The 23,362-nt window shown below is 54.0% G+C and overlaps 1 protein-coding gene across 1 annotated transcript in view; it reads left to right on the top strand.

The window, feature by feature from the left end:
• Window positions 1-21,842, top strand: part of DUOX1 (dual oxidase 1) — a 35,328-nt gene extending 13,486 nt beyond the window's left edge. Inside the window, exons 16-34 of the mRNA XM_054716279.1 lie at window positions 354-467; window positions 1,203-1,402; window positions 2,019-2,204; window positions 4,364-4,589; window positions 4,848-4,941; window positions 5,223-5,398; window positions 7,653-7,722; window positions 8,121-8,246; window positions 8,789-8,967; window positions 9,253-9,483; window positions 10,069-10,168; window positions 10,411-10,460; window positions 11,808-11,935; window positions 17,685-17,838; window positions 18,230-18,459; window positions 18,701-18,859; window positions 20,174-20,329; window positions 20,557-20,685; window positions 21,388-21,842. Of these exons, the coding sequence (XP_054572254.1) occupies window positions 354-467; window positions 1,203-1,402; window positions 2,019-2,204; window positions 4,364-4,589; window positions 4,848-4,941; window positions 5,223-5,398; window positions 7,653-7,722; window positions 8,121-8,246; window positions 8,789-8,967; window positions 9,253-9,483; window positions 10,069-10,168; window positions 10,411-10,460; window positions 11,808-11,935; window positions 17,685-17,838; window positions 18,230-18,459; window positions 18,701-18,859; window positions 20,174-20,329; window positions 20,557-20,685; window positions 21,388-21,510 (2,831 nt within the window). The 3' untranslated portion in view covers window positions 21,511-21,842. The remainder of the gene's footprint in view (window positions 1-353; window positions 468-1,202; window positions 1,403-2,018; window positions 2,205-4,363; window positions 4,590-4,847; window positions 4,942-5,222; window positions 5,399-7,652; window positions 7,723-8,120; window positions 8,247-8,788; window positions 8,968-9,252; window positions 9,484-10,068; window positions 10,169-10,410; window positions 10,461-11,807; window positions 11,936-17,684; window positions 17,839-18,229; window positions 18,460-18,700; window positions 18,860-20,173; window positions 20,330-20,556; window positions 20,686-21,387) is intronic.
• The last annotated feature ends 1,520 nt before the right edge of the window (window positions 21,843-23,362 follow it).

The raw sequence follows: 23,362 nt of genomic DNA, 5'->3' as shown, positions 1-23,362 counted from the left end.
GAGGCAAAGTCCTGCTGGAGAACCGGAGCTGGGATGTAGTTGCTGGGGCAGAGGCTTTGGACTTGTGTGTGGGTGGACCCGCAGCCTGGCAGAGTGGGTGCAGCTCTAGCTAGGAGAGGACCCGAGTGCTGGAAGCAGGGGAGGAGCCTGCATAGGCATCTTAGAAGCTACCCAAACTCCCCATAGGATGCAAAGCAGCGCCCCACCTCTCTGAAGGCAGCTTTACAGTTGGAGAATGGACAGATCTAGGACTTGGGGAAAGCAGGGGTCTTGGCAAGGAAAGGAGTCTGGCAAAGGAGCCACTGATCTCCCCAGACCTTCCTCTGAGCAGCCTACTGCCTCTGCCCTGCCAGTGAGCCTGCTTGTTGCCTGGATTGTTGCCCGGCTCCGGAGGAGAAATTTCAAGAAGCTCCAGGGCCAGGACTGCAAAAGCATCAAGTCTGAGAAGTTCGTGGAGGGCGTGGAAGGTAAGCCGGGGATGGCCATGGTGGTGAGGAGGAGGACATGACTCAGGGCGACAGCCCCTACCTCCACCTCAGCAGCCTAAGGAAAGGCCTCCTTTTCCTAGGCCTCCTGGCAGCCGGGCAGGGGGGAAGGGCCACAGGGGCATTGGGTGGAAGTTGGTCCTGGAGTCCTCCAACCTCTGTAGCTCCTCCTCAAGGTCCCATAGGAAATGAGATAGACCCATGGGGAGGAGTCACAGAACCTGGACTACATTTCACAGGGTTTCTGTGACTCACAAATTCCCAACAACTGCTGCTTTGTGCATCTTACGCTGGAATTTCAGGCAACAGAGAAGTAATTAATGAAGTTCTAGAGTCAGACTGGAATCTTGATCCCACCAGTTGGGCCTTAGGCAGATCTTTAAGTTTTCTAAACTTACTTTTCATTATCTGTAGCATAGGAATAATAATAGCACTTACCTTATCGATTTATGAAGACTAAATGAATTCGTTCATGCAAAGTACTTGATACCATGTTGGGCACATGGTAAACACTCAGGAAATGGTAGTTATTCTGCTCATGGGCTAGAAGCACAGCAGGACTATTGGGGAGGGGGTGTCTCTCAGTAGCCAAGAAGAGGCAAGGAGCTGTGGAGGCCTTGATCTAACTCCAGCTCTGAGCTGGCCTTCTTCCTTTGGGTTTGCCTCGAGCAGGGCGAGCCCGGAGGCCCCAGCTGACCCAGCCCCGTCTCTCCCCAGCATTGGAATGGCAGGGCCGCAAGGAGCCCTGCCGGCCTGTGCTTGTGCACCTACAACCCGGGCAGGTCCGTGTCCTGGACTGCAGGCTCTCTGTGCTCCGCATCATCCAGCTGCGGCCCCTGCAGAAGGTCAACCTCATCCTTTCCAACAACCGTGGGCGCCGTACCCTGCTGCTCAAGATCCCCAAGGAGTATGACCTGGTATGGCCCAGCTGGCCCCTGGCTCCTTGTCCACAGACACGCCAGCCAGGTGGAGGGAAAAGAGCACTGGGCCAGACAGGGTTTCTGGCTTCTGGCTACTGGCTGCAGTACCTGAGAGAGAGATGAACTTGAGCACATCTGTCCTGCTCTGGACCTCCTGGATATGATCTCCAGGGTCCGTCCCCTATTCCTCTTGCAGACACAGTCTGCCCCTCCCTTTCTAAGGACACTGTGGCAGGTCCTAGCTGGGATTCCTTGGAAGAAGCTGGGTGCTCTTCCCTGTCCCCTGATTTCAGGCTGGAATGATTTGTTAAAGATTTTGGAGGGAAATCAATCAGAGGCTGATCTTCAGCTCTGGGTGTCTGGCTCATGGTCCCCTCAATCCTCTGGCCTCCCTGCCTTCCCCTTCTCCAGTATGGAACGGGGAGGGAAGAATGCTTTATACATGTATGTGACTCTGCACATATAAGAAAACCACTTAACCCCTGAGCCCAGGAAATAACGGTATGTCTTTTGCAGGGGCTCTCTTTCCAGGGGCCCCTACAAGATTCATATAAAGCTCCTAGACCCAAGAGGCCTTGACAAACGGTTGCTCTCCCTCCTGCTGCCTCCGTAGGTGCTGCTGTTTAACCTGGAGGAAGAGCGGCAGGCACTGGTGGAAAACCTTCGGGTGGCTCTGAAGGAAAGTGGGCTGAGCTTCCAGGAGTGGGAGATGCGGGAGCAGGAGCTGATGAGGGCAGCCGTGACGCGGGAGCAGCGGAGCCACCTCCTGGAGACCTTCTTCAGGCACCTTTTCTCCCAGGTCTGTATGTGGGATCAGATCTGTTCTTGCACGTCTGTCTATGGTGGTGCCCTTACCTGGGGGTGACTCCAGGGCAACTCAGAAACCCTGAGATCACAGCCAAGAATCAACTCTACTGTGATTTTGGCCAGGTCACCTGACCTTACTGTAAGGAGATGCTCCAGCCCCCATTCCAATCCCACCCACTGTGAGACTTCATCGAGGCATTTCCTAGGAAGGGGCTTATCTGCATGTGTCGGTATCTCTCCTCAGGGCTGCCCAGGTGCTCTGCCCTCACTTAAAGGCTGCGGAAATCTAGGGCGAGACAGCCTTTGCGGGCAGTGAGAGCCCTTAGCCACTCCTCCTTGGAGGAGTGTAGCTGCCAGAGGCCTCCAGAGGGTATTAGTGCCTACCTTAGCCTTCTGAGAGCCATTGAGAGGTTGTGGGGAAATAAGATAGGAAGAGAAATGCAAGGACTTGAACCCCTGTCTGGCATGAAAATAAAGGCAGCCTGAGCAGAACTTGGAGAGGAGAAGCTTGGGAGATAAAAGATAATACGGCGTGGGCACCCACTGAAGGAGTTTATCATCCCACTGGGAAGATGGGATGCGCACAGAAAGGAAGATAATTGGCAGAGAATGACAGCTATAAAAGTGACCCAGGAAAAAAAATGGTCTAGGAGTTCAGAAATGGTAGGTGAACCTTCAGGCAGGTATAAAGTCATGGTGGAGGTGAGATTTGGCAAGGACTCAAAGTTGGAGAAGTTTTGGCTCAGAAGAAAGGGGCTCACATCAATGTTTCACCCTCTCCCTTCCATTCTCTCTAAAAATCAATGGAAAAATATCCTCAGGTGAGGATTAACCAAAAAAGAAGAAGAAGAAGAAGAAAGGAGGTACCCAGTAGAAGGGCCAAAAAAAAAAAAAAAATCAGTGTTTGAGGAGAAGGAGCAGGGTTGGCTACCTGCAGAAAGGATCCGTGAGGGAATCTACCATTTAATGGTCATTTGCTGTGTGCACCTGACTACACCACTTACTCTTCAAACAAGTTGAACATGAGTATGTACTAGAATGGAGGGTCCCCCTGCTGGGCTGACTCATTGCCAGGGCCCAGGCAGGCATCTCCACTCAGTTCAGGATCTGGCAGCGCTATGAACGAGAACTCCCTGTGTTGGGAGGTGAGGGTGTGCTACTGTTTCCTAGGGTAGCTGCCAACCCTTTCAGTGCTTTCAGCTTTGAAATGAGATATTTTTCATACAGCCTCTCTTGTTGATTCTCACAATAACCCTGTGAGAGGGCAGGTGAGGAAATGAATGCCAGACAACTGAACAGACTTGCCTGAGGCCACACAGTGAGACAGTGGCACAGTTGGGACATGAACCTGGGTCTCTTGCCTCTAGCCCCAGGCTCTTTCCGCTAAAGCACCTTGTTTCAAGCAACAAGGTTTACCTCATGAAATCATAGCCAGGCTTGAAGTAGGGGCTTCTAGTTGACAGGCAGGAACAACAGGTGTTGTGGTTTGCAGCCTGCTTGCTTCCTTAACCGTCTGTTCTCCTTATGCTGGGGCAGCCCCTGGGGTGGGATAAAGGTGGCTCATGATGAGAATTTCCCCTTCCCAAGCCCAGCTTTTTCTCAACCCAGCTGAGCTTTTCTCTCAGTCAAAACTCTGGATATAAGAGCAACCTGCTCAAGCCAGCATTAATGAAGGGTCAGATGACTCAGGATCTAGCAGTGTCTCAGGAATTCCAAAGGGAGGACTGTGGCCTGGCCTGGAAAGGACCAGGGAAGGGAAAGCTGTCGGCAAACAAGGCCACTCCTCTCGGAGGCTGGCTCCTTCTCAGTGCTGCTGCTTCGCTCTGTCTCTGTGTCTCTGAGCACTTGGAGGAACAGGGTGGTCCACAACTTCTGAGTTTTCTTGTGCTCAGGCAAGACAGACCTAGGACCTCTCAGTTCTAATTCTAGGTCCCCTGCGTGGCTCAAGTGGGCATCCCTGGCCCAATCAGCTAATGCACAGGGCCAAGGTTCTGTAGACTAAATGGCCACAGGGACCACCCACAGGGCTTATGGGGTAGTGCTTAGGGGAGGGGGTGCTGGGCAGATACCTTAAGAGGTGGCTCAACTGGCCTTCAAGTCAAGGAATCCCTGTCTCCTTCTCTCCCTCCCTCTGCTGCTGCCCAAGTGCAGGTGCTGGACATCGACCAGGCAGACGCGGGGACCCTGCCCCTGGACTCATCTCAGAAGGTGCAGGAGGCCCTGACATGTGAGCTCAGCAGGGTCGAGTTTGCCGAGTCCCTGGGCCTCAAGCCCCAGGACATGTTTGTGGAGTCCATGTTCTCTCTGGCTGACAAAGATGGCAATGGCTACCTGTCCTTCCGGGAGTTCCTGGACATCCTGGTGGTCTTCATGAAAGGTAGTGGAGGAGGGAGTGATTGTCCAGATAGGAGAAGATGGAAGGGGCTGGAGACTGAGGCTGGGGTGTAGCTGACCTGCTGGAGATGGGGCCAGGTCTCTAGCCATGGCAGACATCTGGGAGCGCCCCGATAGAGTCAGGAAGCAGAGCAACCCCTCGCTGTGTCCAGCAGTGGGTCACACTAGTGTAAGGCCCTTCCTGGCCAGCCTGGGTTTAGGCAGGAGGTCCGGGCCTCTCATAGGTTCCTCCTTCTCCCAGGATCCCCTGAGGAGAAGTCTCGCCTTATGTTCCGCATGTACGACTTTGATGAGAATGGTCTCATTTCCAAGGACGAGTTCATCAGGATGCTGAGGTTGGTCCAATGGGACAGCTAGGAGAGTGGGCCAGAGCAGGGGCTGCAGGGGAAAGGGTGGGACATGAAGGAAGAAGCAGGAGGGTAAAGAGCAGGGGCCCCCACCTTCTCACCCACAGAGCCAGAGACTGTTAGAGCTAAGAGGGCGCTTGGGATTTGGCCCGTTGGGGTCTTCCCATGTGGGCTCTGAAGGCCTGCCTGGTGGGATGGCCAGTGGGCCTGTGTGTCTAGGCCCCAGGCCCCTTGTCAGGGCCTGATAGCTCCCCTCCCCCAATCCCCAGGTCCTTCATCGAGATCTCCAACAACTGCCTGTCCAAGGCCCAGCTGGCGGAGGTGGTGGAGTCCATGTTCCGGGAGTCGGGCTTCCAGGACAAGGAGGAGCTGACATGGGAGGACTTCCACTTCATGCTGCGGGACCATGACAGCGAGCTCCGCTTCACGCAGCTCTGCGTCAGAGGTGAGGGAGCCTGCCGGTAGGGCTGCTTAGCCGTGAGGCACAGCAGGCACGGTACACGGTACACAAGGCCCGTGTATCTTGGGAATCCATGGAAATGTTTTCATTCCTTTTAAAATCAGAAGACAAGAAAAAAATCAGAAAATAAGATCAGTAAAGAGAATGAGTATAATAATAATAATAATAAATACGTAATGACGTATCCAGCCTGGATTATATTCTTTATACCAGGGGTAGGGAATGTCCGGCACACGGGCTGTATGAGGCCCGCAGAATCATTTGGTCTGGCCCTGCCAAGGCATTCGGGGTGAGTTAATTAAATGTTTGACCAAATACAGCACGCTAATTTTTAAGTTGATAATTTTGTATGGCCCTCAAATGATGTTATAAATATCCAAATGGCCCTTGGCAGAAAAAAAAAGGTTCCTCGCCCCTGCTTTACACCAATATCATTATTTTAAATATAAATTTTAATGTATTTTTTAATGGAGGAAGAGGCCCAGGAAGACAACGGGCCTAGGACCCACAGAAGTCACAATGCAGCCCTGCTGGTGGGGTGTGCAGGGTCAGGATGGCATGGGGAATGGCAGCTGGAATTCCTCTTTCTTGTCAGAGAACCCTATGCCTGGAGCCCAGTGCAGAGGGGAAATAGTGTCTCCTCATTACAGCCCTACCCTGGCCATACCCACCTCAGCTGGGGTGTCTGGTAGTGGTGGGTGTTCTAGTTTTGTTTGCCACTTTATTCCCTGGAGGAGTGGTCGGTAAATGTTTGCTAAGTGCATGGACACCCACTTCTGTTGTCCCCCCCTACTTCCTGCCTTCCTGTGTCTGACTCAGTGGGTGGGGCTAGAATCAGGGTGAGGAGTGGGCAGAGAGCAGGCAGCGGGACTGCCTGTGGCCTGCTCTGAGCTGTTACTGTGTCTTCACAGCCTGGGATTCTCACTGGGGCATGTTGAAACCAAACCCAGCCCCTCCCAGGATTATGAGAGCCTGGGGGAGCGGAGCAGTCCAGGTGACAGGCACAGCTGGGCTTCTGGTCAGGGCTTCCCCTGCCCAGGGTGGGAGGAGAGTTGGTAGAGTGCAGACCCTGCAGCTTTTCACCTTTCCCAGGCAGCCAGAGACGGAGGCACCCAGGCGTGAGGGCAGAGCAGGGGTGGATGCCTGAAGTGAACCCAGGCTCTCATAATCCTGGGAGGGGGTGGAGGGAAGGACCAGGCTTGGGAAAGGAGGATTAAGTAGAAGGTTAGCAATGAGTATTATTTTATTTGGCATTTTAATTAAAAACAAATTTTATTGGAGAGAGAGAGATTTGTTGTTCAACATATTTCTACATTTGTTGGTTGCTTCTTGCATGTGCCCTGGGATCAAAACTGCAATCTTGGTGATTAGGACGACACTCTAACCAACTGAGCTACCCAGCCCAAGGCCCCTTTGACTGGTAATTGTTGTACTTTATTGTTTCCTCCAAATTTTACTTGGAAACATTTTAAACCTAGAGTTTAAAGGAGCGTCTCTTTCTCCCTCACCTAGATTTGTCATTTGTTACCGTTTTTGCCACATCTGCTGTTTGCTAAAGCATTTGAGAGGGGATAGATTACTTTGTTTTCAACACTCTGATTTTATTAAATTCAGCTTAATCACGTTTGGCCTCTGGCCTGTAGACCAGGGTAATCTTCAGGGTTGGTTTAGCACTTGGAAGTGACCTGCAGATTCCCAGGTCTCCTGTGAGAACCTGGATTGACTGTCCCTAAGTGCTGAGCCCAGCCAGGGAACAATGGGAAGCTCCTGGAAGGGTCCTCCTTCCCCTCCTTCCCACCCCCCCTCCCAACATTTTCTTATGAACATTTTCCAACACAGAAAAGTGGAATCTCCCATATATGCACCACCTAGATCCTACACTTAACTCCAAGGAGATTTTAAGCTGGAGGGTCATTAGCGGGGGGTTGTGGTGGAATGTTTTTAGCAGAAGGGTTGCATGCAGTTCCTGAACTCCACCCCATAAGCCTGATTCCATCCCAGGAGTGAGACTGAAGGTGAGCACACACTCAGGGGAGCCTGCCTGGCCAACTTTGTTTCAGGCCTTCTCCCTGACCAGGGGTGGCTAGGGTTAGCTCCCACTGGGGACACAGGCTGAGGCTGGGGCACCCAGAGGCAGGGTATTGGCCAGGGACCCTCTATAGTGTCTGGACATATGAGCCAGGTCCTCCTGAGGCTCTGGGCCCTGAGCTGCTCCCTAGCCCAGCTCTGCATTTTGCAGGAGTGGAGGTGCCTGAAGTCATCAAGGATCTCTGCCGGAGAGCCTCCTACATCAGCCAGGATAAGCTCTGGTGAGCCCTCATCTGGGAATGTTGGCGGGAGGGCTGGGGACAGGGAGTTGCCTTTTTTCTCCCCCAAAATGACTGGGGTCACAGTCCCCCCACCCCCCAGCCTACATCAAGCCTTCATGCAAATCAGAAAAAGACACTTCTTACTCTGCAGACACAGCCCTGCATTCACCTTTGGCCTGGGTCGGAGGCCCTTGTAAAGGGCACAGCTACATGTGACAGCCTTGTCTAGAACCCCCAGGATGCGACTCATTCTCTAGCTAGGTCTCTGGGAATCCTGCTGTCCTCTGGCTGAGAGCTCTGACCTTCCTCAGCAGAGTGGGTACGGAGGCAGACCAGGGGCCACGGAGCACCAAGTGGCTTAGGTAACCAAGATCCTGTCTCCTGCATCCCTGTCCTAGTCCCTCTCCCAGAGTGAGTGCTCGCAGTTCCCGCAGTGATGTCGAGGTGGAGCGGACACCGCAGAGACTGCCGTGCCCCATGGACACCGATCCTCCCCAGGAGGTTCGACGGAGGTTTGGCAAGAAGTACGCCTGCTTCTTCCCCTAAGGCCAGGCAGTTCATCCATCCTTTCAGCACGCATACATTGATTACTTGGTGCCAGGCACTCTCTTAAGCACAGCCTCATATGAGATAGCCTGGAACACTGAGAACTGCAATGTCCCACTGATGAATGGGATAACGGTGGTAAGAGCAAGGGGCTTCAGAGCTCAAGGAAATGCTCATGTCTGTCTGGGAGGTCAGGGCAGGCTTCCTGGAGGAGGTGCCCTTTGAGCTCCAGTGTAGAGTGAGAATAGAAGCGTGGGAGTTGGGAGCTCAGATTGGAAGGGGAGAGGGCTGTCTGTGAGTGAGAACTGGGGGTAGATGAAGTGCGTCCCCTGGGATGTACTGACCCAGTGACTACTTACCAGGGGTCCCCACATGGACAGCTCCCTTGAAGCGTGTGACTCTGAACCATGCTTGGCTTGAGTAACCCGGGGCCCTTTTCTCCCGAGCTCAGGCTGGGAGGGGAGCGGGGCTGCACTCGCGCTGGGTCCCTACCTGAGAGCCCAGACTTGCTGTCTCCCAGGGTGACGTTGTTTCAGCCCCTGCTGGTCACCGAGGCTCGCCGGCAGAAGTTTCAGCGAAGCCGTCGCCACCAGACGGTGCAGCAGTTCAAGCGCTTCATCGAGAACTACCGGCGCCACATCGGCTGTGTGGCTGTGTTCTACGCCGTCGCCGCGGGCCTCTTCCTGGAGCGGGCCTACTGTGCGTGCTGGCCGCGGGGGTGGGCACAGGACTCGGAAAAACCGAGAGCCCGGGGGCGGGGCCTGCTTGATTGACGGCTGCAGGGGAGGACAGAGCGGGCCTACTGTGTGAATGACAGACCCTGGGGCGAGGCCTACAGCAATCACCAGCCCTGGGGGCAGGCCTCCGTGGGTGTTTGGGCAGCTTGAATGGGGACCTGGGGAGGCGATTGTGGGCGGGGCTGGCCAGGGCCTGCGGGTGACCTCCCTCAGGAGCCCCCCCTCACCCGCCCGGGCCCCTCCGCAGACTACGCCTTTGCCTCGCCCCCCTCGGGCATTGCACAGACCACCTTTGTGGGCATCATCCTGTCGCGGGGCACGGCCGCCAGCATCTCCTTCATGTTCTCCTACATCCTGCTCACCATGTGCCGCAACCTCATCACCTTCCTGCGGGAGACCTTCCTCAACCGCTACGTGCCCTTCGACGCCGCCGTGGACTTCCATCGCCTCATCGCCTCCACTGCCATCGTCCTCACAGGCAGGGCCTGGGGTCCCCGGCATCCTCTCCTGGTCCTTCCGCCCCCCCCCCCCCGCCCCCTTCCCCTCCTCTGAGAGGCCCCTAGTCCCTCTCCCAGAGTGAGTGCTCCCTGCACTTAACTGGAGTGAGAGTCTTGGATGTCCTTCTCAGAAGGATGGGGGCGGCCCAGCAGTGGTTGCAGTAAGCCCAGGGGTCCCCCACTGCACCCCGCCCCCCCCCCCCACTGCCTCTTCCCACACCTTCAGGGCCACCTCACCGCCTCCACCTGACAAGTTACTAACACCCCAGAATGAGTGTACAGAATGTGCCATCTTGCAACGTTTATGTTTTAAAAGATAGTTCTGTGAGAGGAACCAAAGGAGTGGATTTCTAATATATAATTTAGACTCATGGTTGTCTTCATGGGTGGTGTGTATATGGGACATGGGGAGGAACAGGAAGTTTCTCAGAGATCAGAAATCCAACCCCCTAGGGTCCTTCTTCAGCCCCCACCTCTGGCTGGCGCGAGTTCACCTTGGGCTGAATGGGTTGAGCACCCCCACCCGGCTGCCCCCAGGCTCACCCCATCCGCCTGGTCTTCCTTAGTTTTACACAGTGCAGGCCACGTGGTGAACGTGTACCTGTTCTCCATCAGCCCACTCAGCATCCTCTCCTGCCTCTTCCCTGGCCTCTTCCATGATGATGGGTGAGTAGTAAGTGAGGGGAAAGGGTGTATTCTTTGTGAGTGGAAAGAACCAAATGATCTCTGCTCAGAGGAGAGTGTCACCTTCCAGGTTACAGGACAGACAATGACCAGCCTGAGCTCCCCGCCCTGAGTCAGCAGAAAGGGGGACCGTGGCTGGGTTGGGGTGCCTCATCTGGAGGGTCCTTTCTGGAAGTCCCAGACATCTCCTCTCAGGATCCTCCCTTGCGTTCCCTTCCCCACAGGTCCGAGTTCCCCCAGAAGTATTACTGGTGGTTCTTCCAGACCGTGCCAGGTGAGAGCCCTTCTGCTCCGTGAACTTTCCGGGCCTGGCCCCTAGTTCCAGGTCCTCTCTACCAACAGAGCAGCCCCGTTGCACTCACTGGGCTCTCACGTCAGTCATGCTCTGCCCTCTGGCCCCCAGGACTCTTCTGGGCAGTAGCTTGACTGGGGTCCCATCCCAACTCTGAACTACTTCCTCCCTCTGTGTGATGGGAGTGGTGCCCCGCCTCTCCCCTAATGCACACACCTGCCCTGACAGTGGTTCTGGGAAATACTGTGCCCCAGTTGCATGGGGGAGCGACCAGGCTCTTTGTCAAGTCAGGCAGAGCCCCCCACCACCCCTTTTAGTCTGTCTTGACAAGGGCCGTTTAGAGGCATATTCCTAACTCCCCATAATCACCCATTTTAGGGCTATTAGCTGTGAATCTATTCAAACACTTCTTGAACCTATTTATATTTTCAATCTGTTCCCTCCTTGGGGTAACACGTTTTCTACACTCACTCCTCTATGAAACAAAGCACAGTTTTTTACTTTTTTATTTTTTTAATCCTAAAGCGATCTGCTCTAAACTTCAGAGAGTGCCTGCTCACTCCTGCACAGTGGGGTTTCCAGGATAAGGCTGTGTTTATGCTCCTCTCTCCATTCTGTACTTGACAGGTTTTGGTTAGATCCCTTCTTAACCTCTGCTTTGCCATTCTTCAGGGCTCTGATCTTCCTAATTTCTGCCTCTCTCCTCCTTGATCACGTGAGGGGCCATTCTCTGACCGCTGCATTCCCATTCTGGCTCCAGTATTGCCCTCCTGGGTAGCCCAGGCCTGGGATTCCCTGTGAAGAGGGGCCTCCCACTAACTCAGGGCTGAACCCAGGGGGGTCTCTGAGGGTAGCACTTACTCACCAGTGCTCACGCTGTGTGCTGTGGCAGCTGGGTGGAGTGCTGCAGGGGAGGGAACAAGCCTTGACTGCATAAGGCAGGGCCTGCAATGTCCAGAGTCCCAGCCCCATGCATTCATTTATTCAACATACATTTGTATAAGGCCCACGGTGTGCAGGCCCTACACTAGGTTCAGTGGTGAACTAGCCTAGCCTGACCCTGTTCTTGTGAACCTGAGAGTCAGGGAAGTGATGGACATAAAACACAGGTACTTGAAAAATATCATGACAAAATCTATGAAGGATGAGTAGGGTCTGTAGAAGCGAGAAGTGCCTGTGGCCAGTGGTGTGAAGGGAGAGGAACAGAAGAAGATGCTGGGCTTTCCCCACCCCCTCCCAGGACAGTGGGGTGGAAAAGGGACCCAAGCCCTTGGCAGGCCCAGAACAGCCTCGCTCCTTTGCCCTTCAGAACCCTTGTTCATTTTGCAGGCCTCACGGGGGTTATAATGCTCCTGGTCCTGGCCATCATGTATGTCTTCGCCTCCCACCACTTCCGGCGCTGCAGCTTCCGGGGCTTCTGGCTGACCCACCACCTCTACATCCTGCTCTACATCCTGGTGAGGGCTTTTGGCTCTGAGCCAGGCTGATGGGGTCTGGGCAAGAAGTTCCCAGGGAGGCAGTGAGGGCTGAGACATCGGTTCTCCATCCCCTTAGTTATTTCAAGTATCCTCTTCATTTGTCACTTAAAAGATGGAGATGATAGCAGGGGACTTTCGAGTAGACTGACCCTGATAAGCAGCACTTGGAGAGGGACTTGCCGGCCTGGGTTTTGCAGTAGCAGCTCTAGCAGACTGATCTGCATTCCCAGCAGAGACCCCCACATCATCTTGCCCAGCCAGTCTTTCTCCACTTTGAGTGGCCGGTCAGGGCTCCAGGGTGGGCTGCCTACACTCAAGGGCGTATCGCCCCTTTTTAGAGAAACTTATCTTAATTGGGTTTTGCCGCTTTTGTTCTGATCCCATTTTCTAAGATGTTAGCCACCCCACCCAACTAAGCGCTACCTATAAAGTTAATGACTTTGCTCCAAAAGCCTTCACTTGGACTGTTGATAAACTGGATTTGTAAGGCCACCTTCCCCTTTCCTTCTCCTCAATCTGGGCTCCTGCCTGCCTTCCTTCACACCCGCTCCTTTCTCCTGTCCCGCTCCCTTCCCCCTTCCCTGGGATTGTCAGCTGCTTCGGAGCTGACTTTGATCGGTGCCCCTGTGTCATGGTTCTGTTTGGCCTGCCTTCCTCATGGACACAGGCAGTTCCCAAAAGGGCACCCTGAGGGCCTGCTTGTCGCGGAGCTAAACTAAGTCCCAAGGCTCCTGTGTCCCCACTGATGACAGCCTGGCTGGGAGCATTTAAGGAATGCATAGTCCATATGGCTTCCTTCTCTGTCACTGGCTCCAGGCAGAACTGCACACAGGGGTCTCCTCCCAGGTGCTGTTCTGTCCTCACTGATAGGTAGGAGGGTCTATTTCTTTTTTTTTTTTTTTTTTTACTTTTTAAATACATATTTATTCTTTTTTTTTAATGAATCTTTATTGTTCAGATTACAATTGTTTCTCCTTTTTCCCCACATATCTCCCCACCACCCAGTTCCTACCCCCACCTCTTCCCTTACCTCCCCCCCCCCCCCGCTGTCCTTATCCATAGGTGTATGATTTTTGTCCAGTCTCTTCCCATACTCCCCACACATACACCCCTTTCCCCCTGAGAATTATCAATCCACTCCCATTCTATGCCTGATTCTATTAAGTTCACCAGTTTATTCTGTTCCTCAGATTTTTAATTCACTTGACTTTTAGATTCACTTGTTGATAGATATGTATTTGTTGTTCATAATTTTTATCTTTCTTCTTCTTTTTCCTCTTTTTAAAGAATACCTTTCAGCATTTCATATAATGCTGGTTTGGTGGTGATGAACTCCTTTAGCTTTTTCTTATCTGTGAAGCTCTTTATCTGCCCTTCAATTCTGAATGATAACTTTGCTGGGTAGAGTAGTCTTGGTTGTAGGTTCCTGCTATTCATCACTTTGAATATTTCTTGCCACTCCCATCTGGCCTGCATGGTTTCTGTTGAGAAATTAGCTGATAATCGTATGGGAGCTCCCTTGTAGGTAACTAACTGTTTTTCTCTTGCTGCTTGTAAGATTCTCTCTTTGTCTTTTGCTCTTGGCATTTTAATTATGATGTGTCTTGGTGTGGTCCTCTTTGGATTCCTTTTGTTTGGGGTTCTGTGTGCTTCCTGGACTTGTAAGTCTATTTCTTTCATCAGGTGGGGGAAGTTTTCGTTCATTATTTCTTCAAATAGGTTTTCAGCATCTTGCTCTCTCTCTTCTTCTGGTACCCCCATAATTCTGATGTTGGTTCGCTTGAAGTTGTCCCAGAGGCTTCTTACACTATCTTCAACTTTCTGAATTCTCTTCTCTTCATGCTTCTCTGGAAGAGTGTCCTTGGCCTCTTTGTATTCCAAATCTTTGAGTTGATTCTTGCAATCCTCTAGTCTGCTTTTGGGTCTCTGTATAATATTTTTTATCTCAGTCAGTATATGTTTAATTTCTAGTTGGACCTCATTGAATTTATCGGCCTTTTCCATGAAATTCTTGAAAAACCTTATAACCGTGGTTTTGAACTCTATGTCCAGTCGCTTGTTCTCCTCCATTTCTTTGGTTTGTGATCTGTTTCCTTGCCTTCTCATATTCTCTGCTTCCCTAAGTTGGTAGGGTAGTTTTGTGTACTAGGTGTCCTATTGGTTCAACGGGTCAGCCTCCCAGTTACTTGAGGTGGACACTCTTGGTGTACCCTTGTGTACTGTGTGTCCCCCAGCAGGAGCTACAGCAAGGGCTAGTTTTCTCCTCCTTTGCTTGGGCGGTTTTGGAGCAGTCTGACTGGAGCTGCAGTTGGTTAAGCTGCTCCAGAACAGGCCATTTATATGCAAAAGCCGCTGTGTGGAGCCGGGGCGGGTTTGTAGAATGTGCGGGGCGGGGCCTCAGGGCGGGGCCTCAGGGCTGGGTGGGGTCTCAGGGCGTCACTAGGCTGGGGCGTGGCCAACGGCGATGGCTGCCGTCAGCCGTCTCTGCCTTTCCACGTTTCCAAGTCCCTGCGCCCTGCGCTCCAGCGCAGTAAACAATGATTGCTGGGCGCACCACTGCAAAAGTCACTCTCACTTTCCGACCCGATGGCCGAGAGTCCAGCTTCTCCCCGTAGGTGCCTGGGTCCCCCGAGTGTCCCCAGAAACTGGATTTCAGAGTGATCGGGAGCTTGTCTCCCTGCGGGTTGAAGAAAAGCCGCGCACCCAGCCGCCCGCCGCCGGCCCGATTCGCGTGCCTCCGTACCTCAGCTTTTCAGCGATTGTGCTTCTTTCTCTTCTTAGTTGTAAATCTTCCACTCAGCCAGCCTTCCCGTGGTTCTGGGTGGTAGACGTTTTTGTCTTTTAGTTGTATTTTTGAAATTGTTGTGTGAGGCAGCAGATTAGTTGTTTAACTATGCCGCCATCTTGGTTCCTCTACATCAGGAGGGTCTATTTCTATCTTGCCCAAGGCTTGGCACTTCACAGTTCTGAAGGTGACTACCCAGCCTCGGCTTAGGCTGTTTCCTAGAATTGATGATGTTTATTTCCAAAGAAATCTCTCTCAAGCTAATTTATCCCTTCCTCACCACCTCCTCGGTAATGGGTGGAGTCCTAGTTACTGTTTCTGGTAGGGGTGGAGGTGATGTTCTTATTCCTGGTGAAAGAGGAGCTTCTTTGTACTAATGGGAGACTGGCTCCCTGAGACCAAGACCCCTTTCTGATTAATCTCTGGTTTGGGAGAATCCCTGGAGTTCAGAACCACCCTTCCTGCCAGCACGGGGGTCAGCAGCTCAGAAAGGTGTAAGCCCCTCCACTGGGCAGCCCTCCCCTGGCAGCATCTCCCCTGGAGGTAGGTCAGGGCCAAAACACCCGCTTCCTTCCCATTTATCACAGGTGTGGCCCCTTGACCTCCAGCAGAAAGAGAAGTTACCAGTAAAGGACCCAGGGTGGAGTAGACCCTGAGAAGGCTGGAGAGGCAGGGCTAGCACAGCCAAAGCTGAGCTGGCGGCTGCTCCCCCAGCTCCTCAGCCAAACAGCAGATTGTGGTTAAAAAGTAGAGCCAACACCAAACAGGGTGTATAGCATGAGGTCACCCAGGCATTGTTCTCAGCCTGGTTGGATGCTCAGAAAGCCTTGGGGGTGGGCGTGGGCTCCACAATGAAAGAGGAACTGGGGGAACTGGAGCCAGTTCAGAGGAGAGCTCTGAGAGGCTCTAGTAAATCCTGTGGGGGAAAGGCTCACGAGTTCAGGGACCCTCAGCTGGGGGAAGGGAGAGCTGAATGAGGAACCAGAGTTCAGTTTAACAGTTGTGCTGAGAGTCTGTTATGTCCTAGCTCTGTGCTAAGCCCTGCAGGGAAGGGGAGACTCGATGCTCTGCCCTCAGGATTTGCGGCAGAGGTAAATGCCATGCATGTGAAATGATGGACATGAGCAGACAATACAGGATTAATTGCTGAGCTGAGTGTTCCGAAAAGTAAGTTACAGGAGCTCATTGAAGGGAGTTTCATTTGGGCCAAACTGGTTAGGGAAGACTTCGGGGAGAAGATGGGACTTGGGCCAAGCCTTACGGAGAGATAAACTAGGGTTTGACAGGGCAGAGTGGAAGCTGAAGAGCATTCCAGGTAGAAGGGAGGGCATGAGCACAGGTGTGGAGGTGTGAATGATGACAGGATATTCAGGGCGCAGAGGAGACAGTGCTGCCTGGCCAAGGGCGTTAGGTGGTGGCAGGACGTGGTGGACCTGTGTGAATTGCGCTGAAGCTGAGAGGCTGTGGTTCAGCTGAGAGCCATGCTACGTGGGAGAGCATAAAGACAAGCAGCGGGTGAGGAAATCAGGCTTGGGCAACACAGGGGTTGGGGTGGAGAAGGAACAGTCAGTGCAGGAGGTGGAAAGTGAGTGGCCTGAGAGGAGGGAGACCCAGGAGAGCACTGTGTTGTTGCAGGAGTGTCAAGGTGGCAGGGGGAGGGGGGCACTGTGCCACAGGTGCCAAGACGGGGAGCGAAAGTGGCCTGAAAGGACACCTTGGGGGTTGGCCGTTCGTGAGCCCTCAGTGAGAAGATCCTGAGAAGAGCTTGATGGGGAAGCCAGACTGAGCAGACTTCGGAGCAAGCACGTGGGAGGAATGGGGCAAGGAGTGTCTGACCAGCTTATTGAGGAAAGGACTAGAGCTGGACAAGGCCTGTCGGTTATTTCATGGAAAACGGAGACTGGTTATGTGTTCTTAGACTCCAAAGGGAGAAGATAAATTGGGGGAACTTTTTTCATCGACTCAACAGTAATTGAGTGCCTACCATGTGCCAGGCAGAAACCGCTAGGAGCTGAGAGTATAGTGGCAAAGAAAATGGATGCAGTGCCTACTCCAGCAGTCCGCTGGGGAAAGCAACAGTGAATAGGTCAACGAATGGAGAAACACAATTATTGTGGATGACAAGAGCTTTGAAGGGAGTGAGCAAGGAGCTGTGATAGAGAGGACGGGGTGGGGGGGGGGGGAAGCCCCGGGAGGTGGTGTGTCTGCTGAGACCTGAAACATGAGATGGAGATCATCTAGGAAGAGCCAGGGGAAGAGCATTCCTGGCAGAGGCAACAGCAGGTGCAAAGGTCTTGAAGCAGCAAGGACTTGCCATGTTTGGCAGGCAGGGGTCAGAGTATCCCCGGGCAATGGGAAGGCCGCTAAGGCTTTTAAAGCTGGGGTGACATGATAAAATGAACTTTATAAAGTCACACGGGCTGCCTTGAAGAGAATCGATCGATCACATGGGGCAACCCACTGGAAAACCAGTTAGGAGGCTACAGCATGAGTGCAGGGGAGAGCTGACATGGCTTGGTCTAGGATGGTGTCGGAGAGATGCAAATAGTCTTATTCATCAAGGATGCTTTGGAGCAGGCGTCCTCAAACTACGGCCCGCGGCCCACATGCGGGTGTTTTTGCCGTTTTGTTTTTTTTACTTCAAAATAAGATATGTGCAGTGTGCATAGGAATTTGGTCATAGTTTTTTTAAAACTATAGTCCGGCCCTCCAACGGTCTGAGGGACAGTGAACTGGCCCCCTGTTTAAAAAGTTTGAGGACCCCTGCTTTGGAGGATGGGGTTGGGAATGGTTAGGTTTTGGAACCTGGAAGGAGCATGGCACACGGTGAGGTGAGGCGTGGACATGCCAGTGAGGAAAGAGTCAGGGGTCTAAGCCCGGAGCCAGCCTCAGATCCTGTTGTGGGTGTGGCCGGGTCTGAGTGGTATTCTTCACTCTATTCAGCTCATCATCCACGGCAGCTTCGCTCTGATCCAGCTGCCCCGTTTCCACATCTTCTTCCTGGTCCCGGCACTAATCTATGGGGGGGACAAGCTGGTGAGCCTGAGCCGGAAGAAGGTGGAGATCAGCGTGGTGAAGGCCGAGCTGCTGCCTTCAGGTACCAGCCGAGAGGCTGTCAGGGGCCCAGCGTGGTGGTACCGAGGAAGCAGAGCAGATCCCAGACCTTGCAGTCTCCTAGCCTGGCCCAGTGGAGGTGGCAGGGGCCTTGGGGTGGAAGGGATGAGGGAGCTGGTAAAAGCTCGTTGCCAGAGGCCCTGAGCCTCTTTCACAACAGAGAGGAGAAGCCCAGGTCAGGCTGTTCCTTGCCCTGCTGACCACCAGCCCCTCCTCAGGGCAGACATGGCCTCAGGGGAGTAATGACTTCTGATGGGGGAGGTCCCCCTGGCATATTCCAGAAGCAGAGCTGAGGCTGCAGTGGGGGAACTCTCTGGAGTCCACATTGTTGCTGGGTTCAGGACAGCAGCCTCCCGCCCACCTCCCCTCCTCAGGAGTGACCCACCTGCAGTTCCAGCGGCCCCAAGGCTTTGAGTACAAGTCAGGACAGTGGGTGCGGATCGCCTGCCTGGCTCTGGGGACCACCGAGTACCACCCCTTCACACTGACTTCTGCGCCCCATGAGGACACGCTCAGCCTGCACATCCGGGCGGCAGGGCCCTGGACCACTCGCCTCAGGGAGATCTACTCACCCCTGACCAACAGCTCTGCCAGATACCCGAAGGTGCCCAGACCCAGGCCAGATGTGCCACATGCTCCCACAGCCCCTTAGCAGGCCTCGACTCTGCAGCACCAGACGCCCGTTGTGTTCCTCCCTCCCCCTTCCAGAGACTGGCTGTCCCAGATAAAGCCACAGTCCCCCTTCCCCTCACTCCATAAACCTGCTTTTTCTTGCCTCTCACTTCTGGCTTCAGAACTATGGTGGTAGCTGAGAGCTTAACTCACACCCACTCTGCTCCCTGCAGTTGTACCTCGATGGACCATTTGGAGAGGGCCACCAGGAGTGGCATAAGTTTGAGGTGTCAGTGCTGGTAGGAGGGGGCATTGGGGTCACCCCCTTTGCCTCTATCCTCAAAGACCTGGTCTTCAAGTCATCAGTCAGCTACCAAGTGTTCTGTAAGAAGGTAAGTGCCCCCTCCTCTGGCCAGCCCATGTCCATAGCTCCCGATCACTGTGTCCATCTGTGCTGGCTCTCCTGCCTCTGTTCTTGGTCTCCGTGGTCTAGGCAAGGCCAAGCTGGCCTGGCCCTGGGTGGGGTTGGGGGGGGTCGTCAGGATATCCCCAGATCCTAAAGGACAGAGTTAGTTTGTTGATGCCCCTGGGCTCCTTCCCTCAGTTATGAAGCACCCCACATAGGGTTTGCTTCTGGGAATCCCTCCAGGCAGGTTGGAGAAAGGTGAAGAAACGCTCCTCCTACAGAGGAAGCTAGCACTTGAGGCATTGTCGGGCTGGGAGAAGGAAGGGCACACTTGGGGTGGGGCACAGGTGAAACTGGCTTTGATCTCAAGAGTAAGAGAACAGGAGGTGGTAGGCAGGGCTGATGGGCACGGCTGGCTCCAGGAACACAGCCCAGGCCCTCAGGACCCCTCCACGCAGGCCCCTTCACCCCAGCCTGCACCTTGTGGCAGGCCCCTGCTTGTCTCTGTAGGCCTGGCAGGTGAGTCAGGAGTGCAGGAATGCAGCAGGCAGAGGCCCAGCCCATATGCTGTCAGCATTCAGAGGTGACAGACAGTTCTCTGCTCCTCTGTCCAAGCCAGCTCTACCTCTGCTTCCTTTTTAAATATATATATATATTGAGTTCAGAGAGGAAGGGAGAGATAGAAACATCAATGATAAGAGAGAATCATGATTGGCTGCCTCCTGCACACCCCCCACAGGGGATCGAGCCTGCAACCCGGGCATGTGTCCTGACTGGGAATTGAACCGTGACCTCCTGATTCATAGGTTGACGCTCAACCACTGAGCCACACTGGCCAGGCTGCCTCTGCTTCTTAACCCAAACAGCCCCACTTCCCCCCATCAGAAGCTGGAGATGGATTCCCCTAGGGAAGTTTCCATCCCCCTGGTCTCTGAGTCCATTCCCATCCCTCCAGACAGCCAGCTGGGTCTTCCCTGAAGATGTTCTGTGACAAGCCCTTTAGTGGTACCCTCTCCTTCTGAGCTTTGGTTGGTTGGAGCCTGAGGAGGGCACATCGGAGAGAGTGGCAGGATAGGCTCAGACCATCAGGTGCCCCAGGCTGTCACTTACTTGCACCTCTCCATGCCCTGGGGCAACTCCATGTCCTGCTCCAGTCTGGCCCTGTGGCCCCATACACTCCATTTCCCAGGATATCTGGAGAGGGGCACAAGCTGGCCAGAAGAGTTCTGTTGGTGTGTAAATCCCTGGGGTATAGGGAGCCTGAGCTGAGCTGGGCTCTAAGCTCCAGCCCTGTCCCCAGATCTACTTCATCTGGGTGACACGGACCCAGCGGCAGTTCGAGTGGCTGGCTGACATCATCCGGGAGGTGGAGGAGAATGACCACCAGGACCTGGTGTCCGTGCACATCTACATCACCCAGCTGGCTGAGAAGTTCGACCTCAGGACCACCATGCTGGTACGTCAGGGCCGGCCAGGCAGGGTAGCTCAGTGGTTGAGTGGGTTAGCAGGGGAAGGCAGGATGGCCAGGGAAGGTGGGTGGACAGCCAGGCTCAGTTGGCAGGAGCCACAGAGCAGGTGGCTCCGATACTCAGCCTCCAGCTCCCTCCCAGCCCAGGCTTTGGGTTGGCTTGGGCCAGCACTGACCCTGATTGTCCTTGTCTTGACCTGCCCCTGTGCTCCCAGTACATCTGTGAGCGCCACTTCCAGAAGGTGCTGAACCGGAGTCTGTTCACGGGCCTGCGCTCTGTCACCCACTTTGGTCGCCCCCCCTTTGAGGCCTTCTTCAACTCCCTGCAGGAGGTTCACCCACAGGTCAGTTCCCCCACCCCCCATCTAGGGCCTCTTCAGTTTATCCTCTGGGGGGGCTGAGCAAAGCTCCCAAACCTGCTTCATCAGGGAAGCTATTGACTGCCGATGAGAACTCATCACCCCCTGGGAAGTTGGTGGGGTAATGAAATGGGAAAGGAGAAGAGGGGGTCACCCTGAGAGGGAAGTGGGGAGGCAGGCAACAGGGACTTGCCACTTATGCAGCCATGATGCCTTGTTCAGAAGGAAGAGGTCAATGATTGAGCTAGTCCTCACCATAAACTCAGAGCTACCCTTAACACTAATGATGACCCAGGCCTCATCCTGGACACTGAGCTGATCTTCACCATGAGCACTGAGCAAGCCACTGCTCTCATAAACACTGGGTGAGCCCTTAATGAGACCCTAAGCTAGCCCTCAACTTGAACATTGATTAACCCAGCCCCGTATCAGACACTGCTCTTGCTTGCACTTGAAGCTGGCAAATGCTTTGGAAGGGGTAGAGGCTGGACCCATAGAGAGAAGGTCTACTAAAACCAAGTTAGATTTAAAAACACCAAGCTGGCCCTCACCAGGCATGGTAGAAGCAAACTTTCACAGGAACGTGGAATGCGCCCTCATCAAGGACTCTTCATGGCTTTAACATGGACCTGAGCTAGCCCTCCCTCTGAACACTGAGCTAGCCTTCACTTCTTCCTTCCCCATCAGGTCCGGAAGATCGGGGTGTTTAGCTGTGGCCCCCCTGGCATGACCAAGAATGTGGAAAAAGCCTGTCAGCTCATCAACAGGCAGGACCGGACTCATTTCTCCCACCATTACGAGAACTTCTAGGCCTCCTGCCCAGGGGCTCCACCCACTGCCTGATGAGCAGAGGTTTGGGTCACACCTCGACTCACCTCTGTACTTCCTGTTTCTGGTTCCCTCGCCTTCTCCCCACTCCCACCTACCAACCTTGGTCCAGGTGGCCATGGTCAGTCACCCCATGTGGGTTCAGGGACCCCCAGACTCATAGTCTCAGCCTGGACAAGTGGAAGGCACTGTCCGGGGACTAGAGTTGGGAGCTATTATTGTTTTGGGGCAAAGTAACCCCTCTTCTTCCAAACTAAGAAAAATTTCAAAAGACTGGGGCTGACAAGTAGTTAAGTAGTGTGTGTGTGTGTGTGTGTGTGTGTGTGTGTGTGTGTGTAGGGGGCTGTGAGCCTAAGGATGAAGTGGGAGCACAGATGCTGGCATCTTAGAACTCCTCCCCTAAGTCCTCTCCCTCTTCTGGGCTATCCACTGTCAAAAGGGCTGGCAAATGCCTTCAAGGGGATAGAGGCTGGACCCCAGAGAGAAATTTATAGGAAATCTCTCAGCACCCCAGTTTAACAGCACAATTGATCTTCTCTCCCAAGTTCTTAAACAGGTACTGTAGTCAGAACCTGGCCCAATGTCTCTTCAGACCTTCTCTTCTAGTTCCATAGTCTCCTTTACAAATAAACCACTTTTCTGCCCTCTGGGTTGCTTTATTCTGCCCCAGGATGGGGTAGGTACTGGCAGAAGAAGCCACTCAACTGGCCAACTAACAGGCCAGTGCAGACATTCTCTGAGCTTGCTAGTATCCTCTGAATAAAGGAAACCCCCCCCAGGCCAAGCACCCCAGCTAGAGACCCCTTTCCCTGCTCAAGGGCATCCTTCCGGACAGAGGGCCTCTCTGAGTGGCAAGTGTGAGGCTTCTGAAGCCTGTCAGGAGGCGGGAGAGGTGTGAGGGGTTTTGGAGAAGGTGGACTGGGCACAAGGGGTGGGGGATGGGGGCCTAGACACCCAGGAGCCAACAGGGAGGCAGAGTTGGCCTGGCCTGCTCCGGGATCTATTACTCCCAGTCCTTCTCTGAGCACCAGGTAGTGAGATGACTGCAAGGAGACAGATGAGCACACCACCTAACCTTTTTGGAACTGTTTTTGCATCTACTTAAAGATAGGGCAACCCTCTCGGAGGGAATTTCTGAAGTAGTGCCCAATTTCAAGTGATTCTATTGTCTCCACAGAATTCTTACCTAGTACATTTGTCCGATCACATATCCTCCGTCCCGATCCCTGATTATTTAACCACTGGATTCGAAAATCCAAAATCCCATGCTTCACATCACACTTCGGAGTTGCAGATCTAGGTTCTGGAGGAGGTCTTTAGACTGTTCTCCCAAGGCAGCCATCCCCACGGGGTGTGTTCAGCCCCTCGTAGAGTTTTTGTTCAGCTTGCCCAGGAGAGCCGGAGGGCAGGCCTGGAGTGGTTTGACAGCAGCTCTGCCTGGTGGCCCAATGGTATTCCCGGGAGCTGGGCCCACAAGCCTCGGCGGTTTGCAGAAGGGGCGCATTGGGGGCCACCGGCGGGTGTGATCCCGCGCCGGGGTCCCGCAGTTAAGGGCACGGCCAGCAGAGGGCGCGCGCGGACGGCCCCCGCCAGCCTCGGCCGCGAGCCTCGGCGGGGAGGGAGATCCGGACCGAGGCCCGCAGGCTGCAGGTCCCGGGGCGAACCCATCCTTCAGAGAATGGAGGAGGCGGCGGCAGGGCCCCGCTTCCTCTGGAAAGGAAATGCAGCAGGCTGTGCCAGCTTTCCCAGCTCGCGGGCGCGCGGCTTCCGCGTGGCAGGGCCACCCGCTCCTCCCGCCTGGCGCGCTGCCTCTTTGTCTCTCCGCGGCTCCCCT

Source organism: Eptesicus fuscus, chromosome 5 (assembly GCF_027574615.1).
Source record: "Eptesicus fuscus isolate TK198812 chromosome 5, DD_ASM_mEF_20220401, whole genome shotgun sequence".
Classification (NCBI taxonomy): domain Eukaryota; kingdom Metazoa; phylum Chordata; class Mammalia; order Chiroptera; family Vespertilionidae; genus Eptesicus; species Eptesicus fuscus.
The sequence above is the reverse complement of the archived record's forward strand: the minus strand, read 5'-3'. Positions and strand labels throughout refer to the sequence as shown.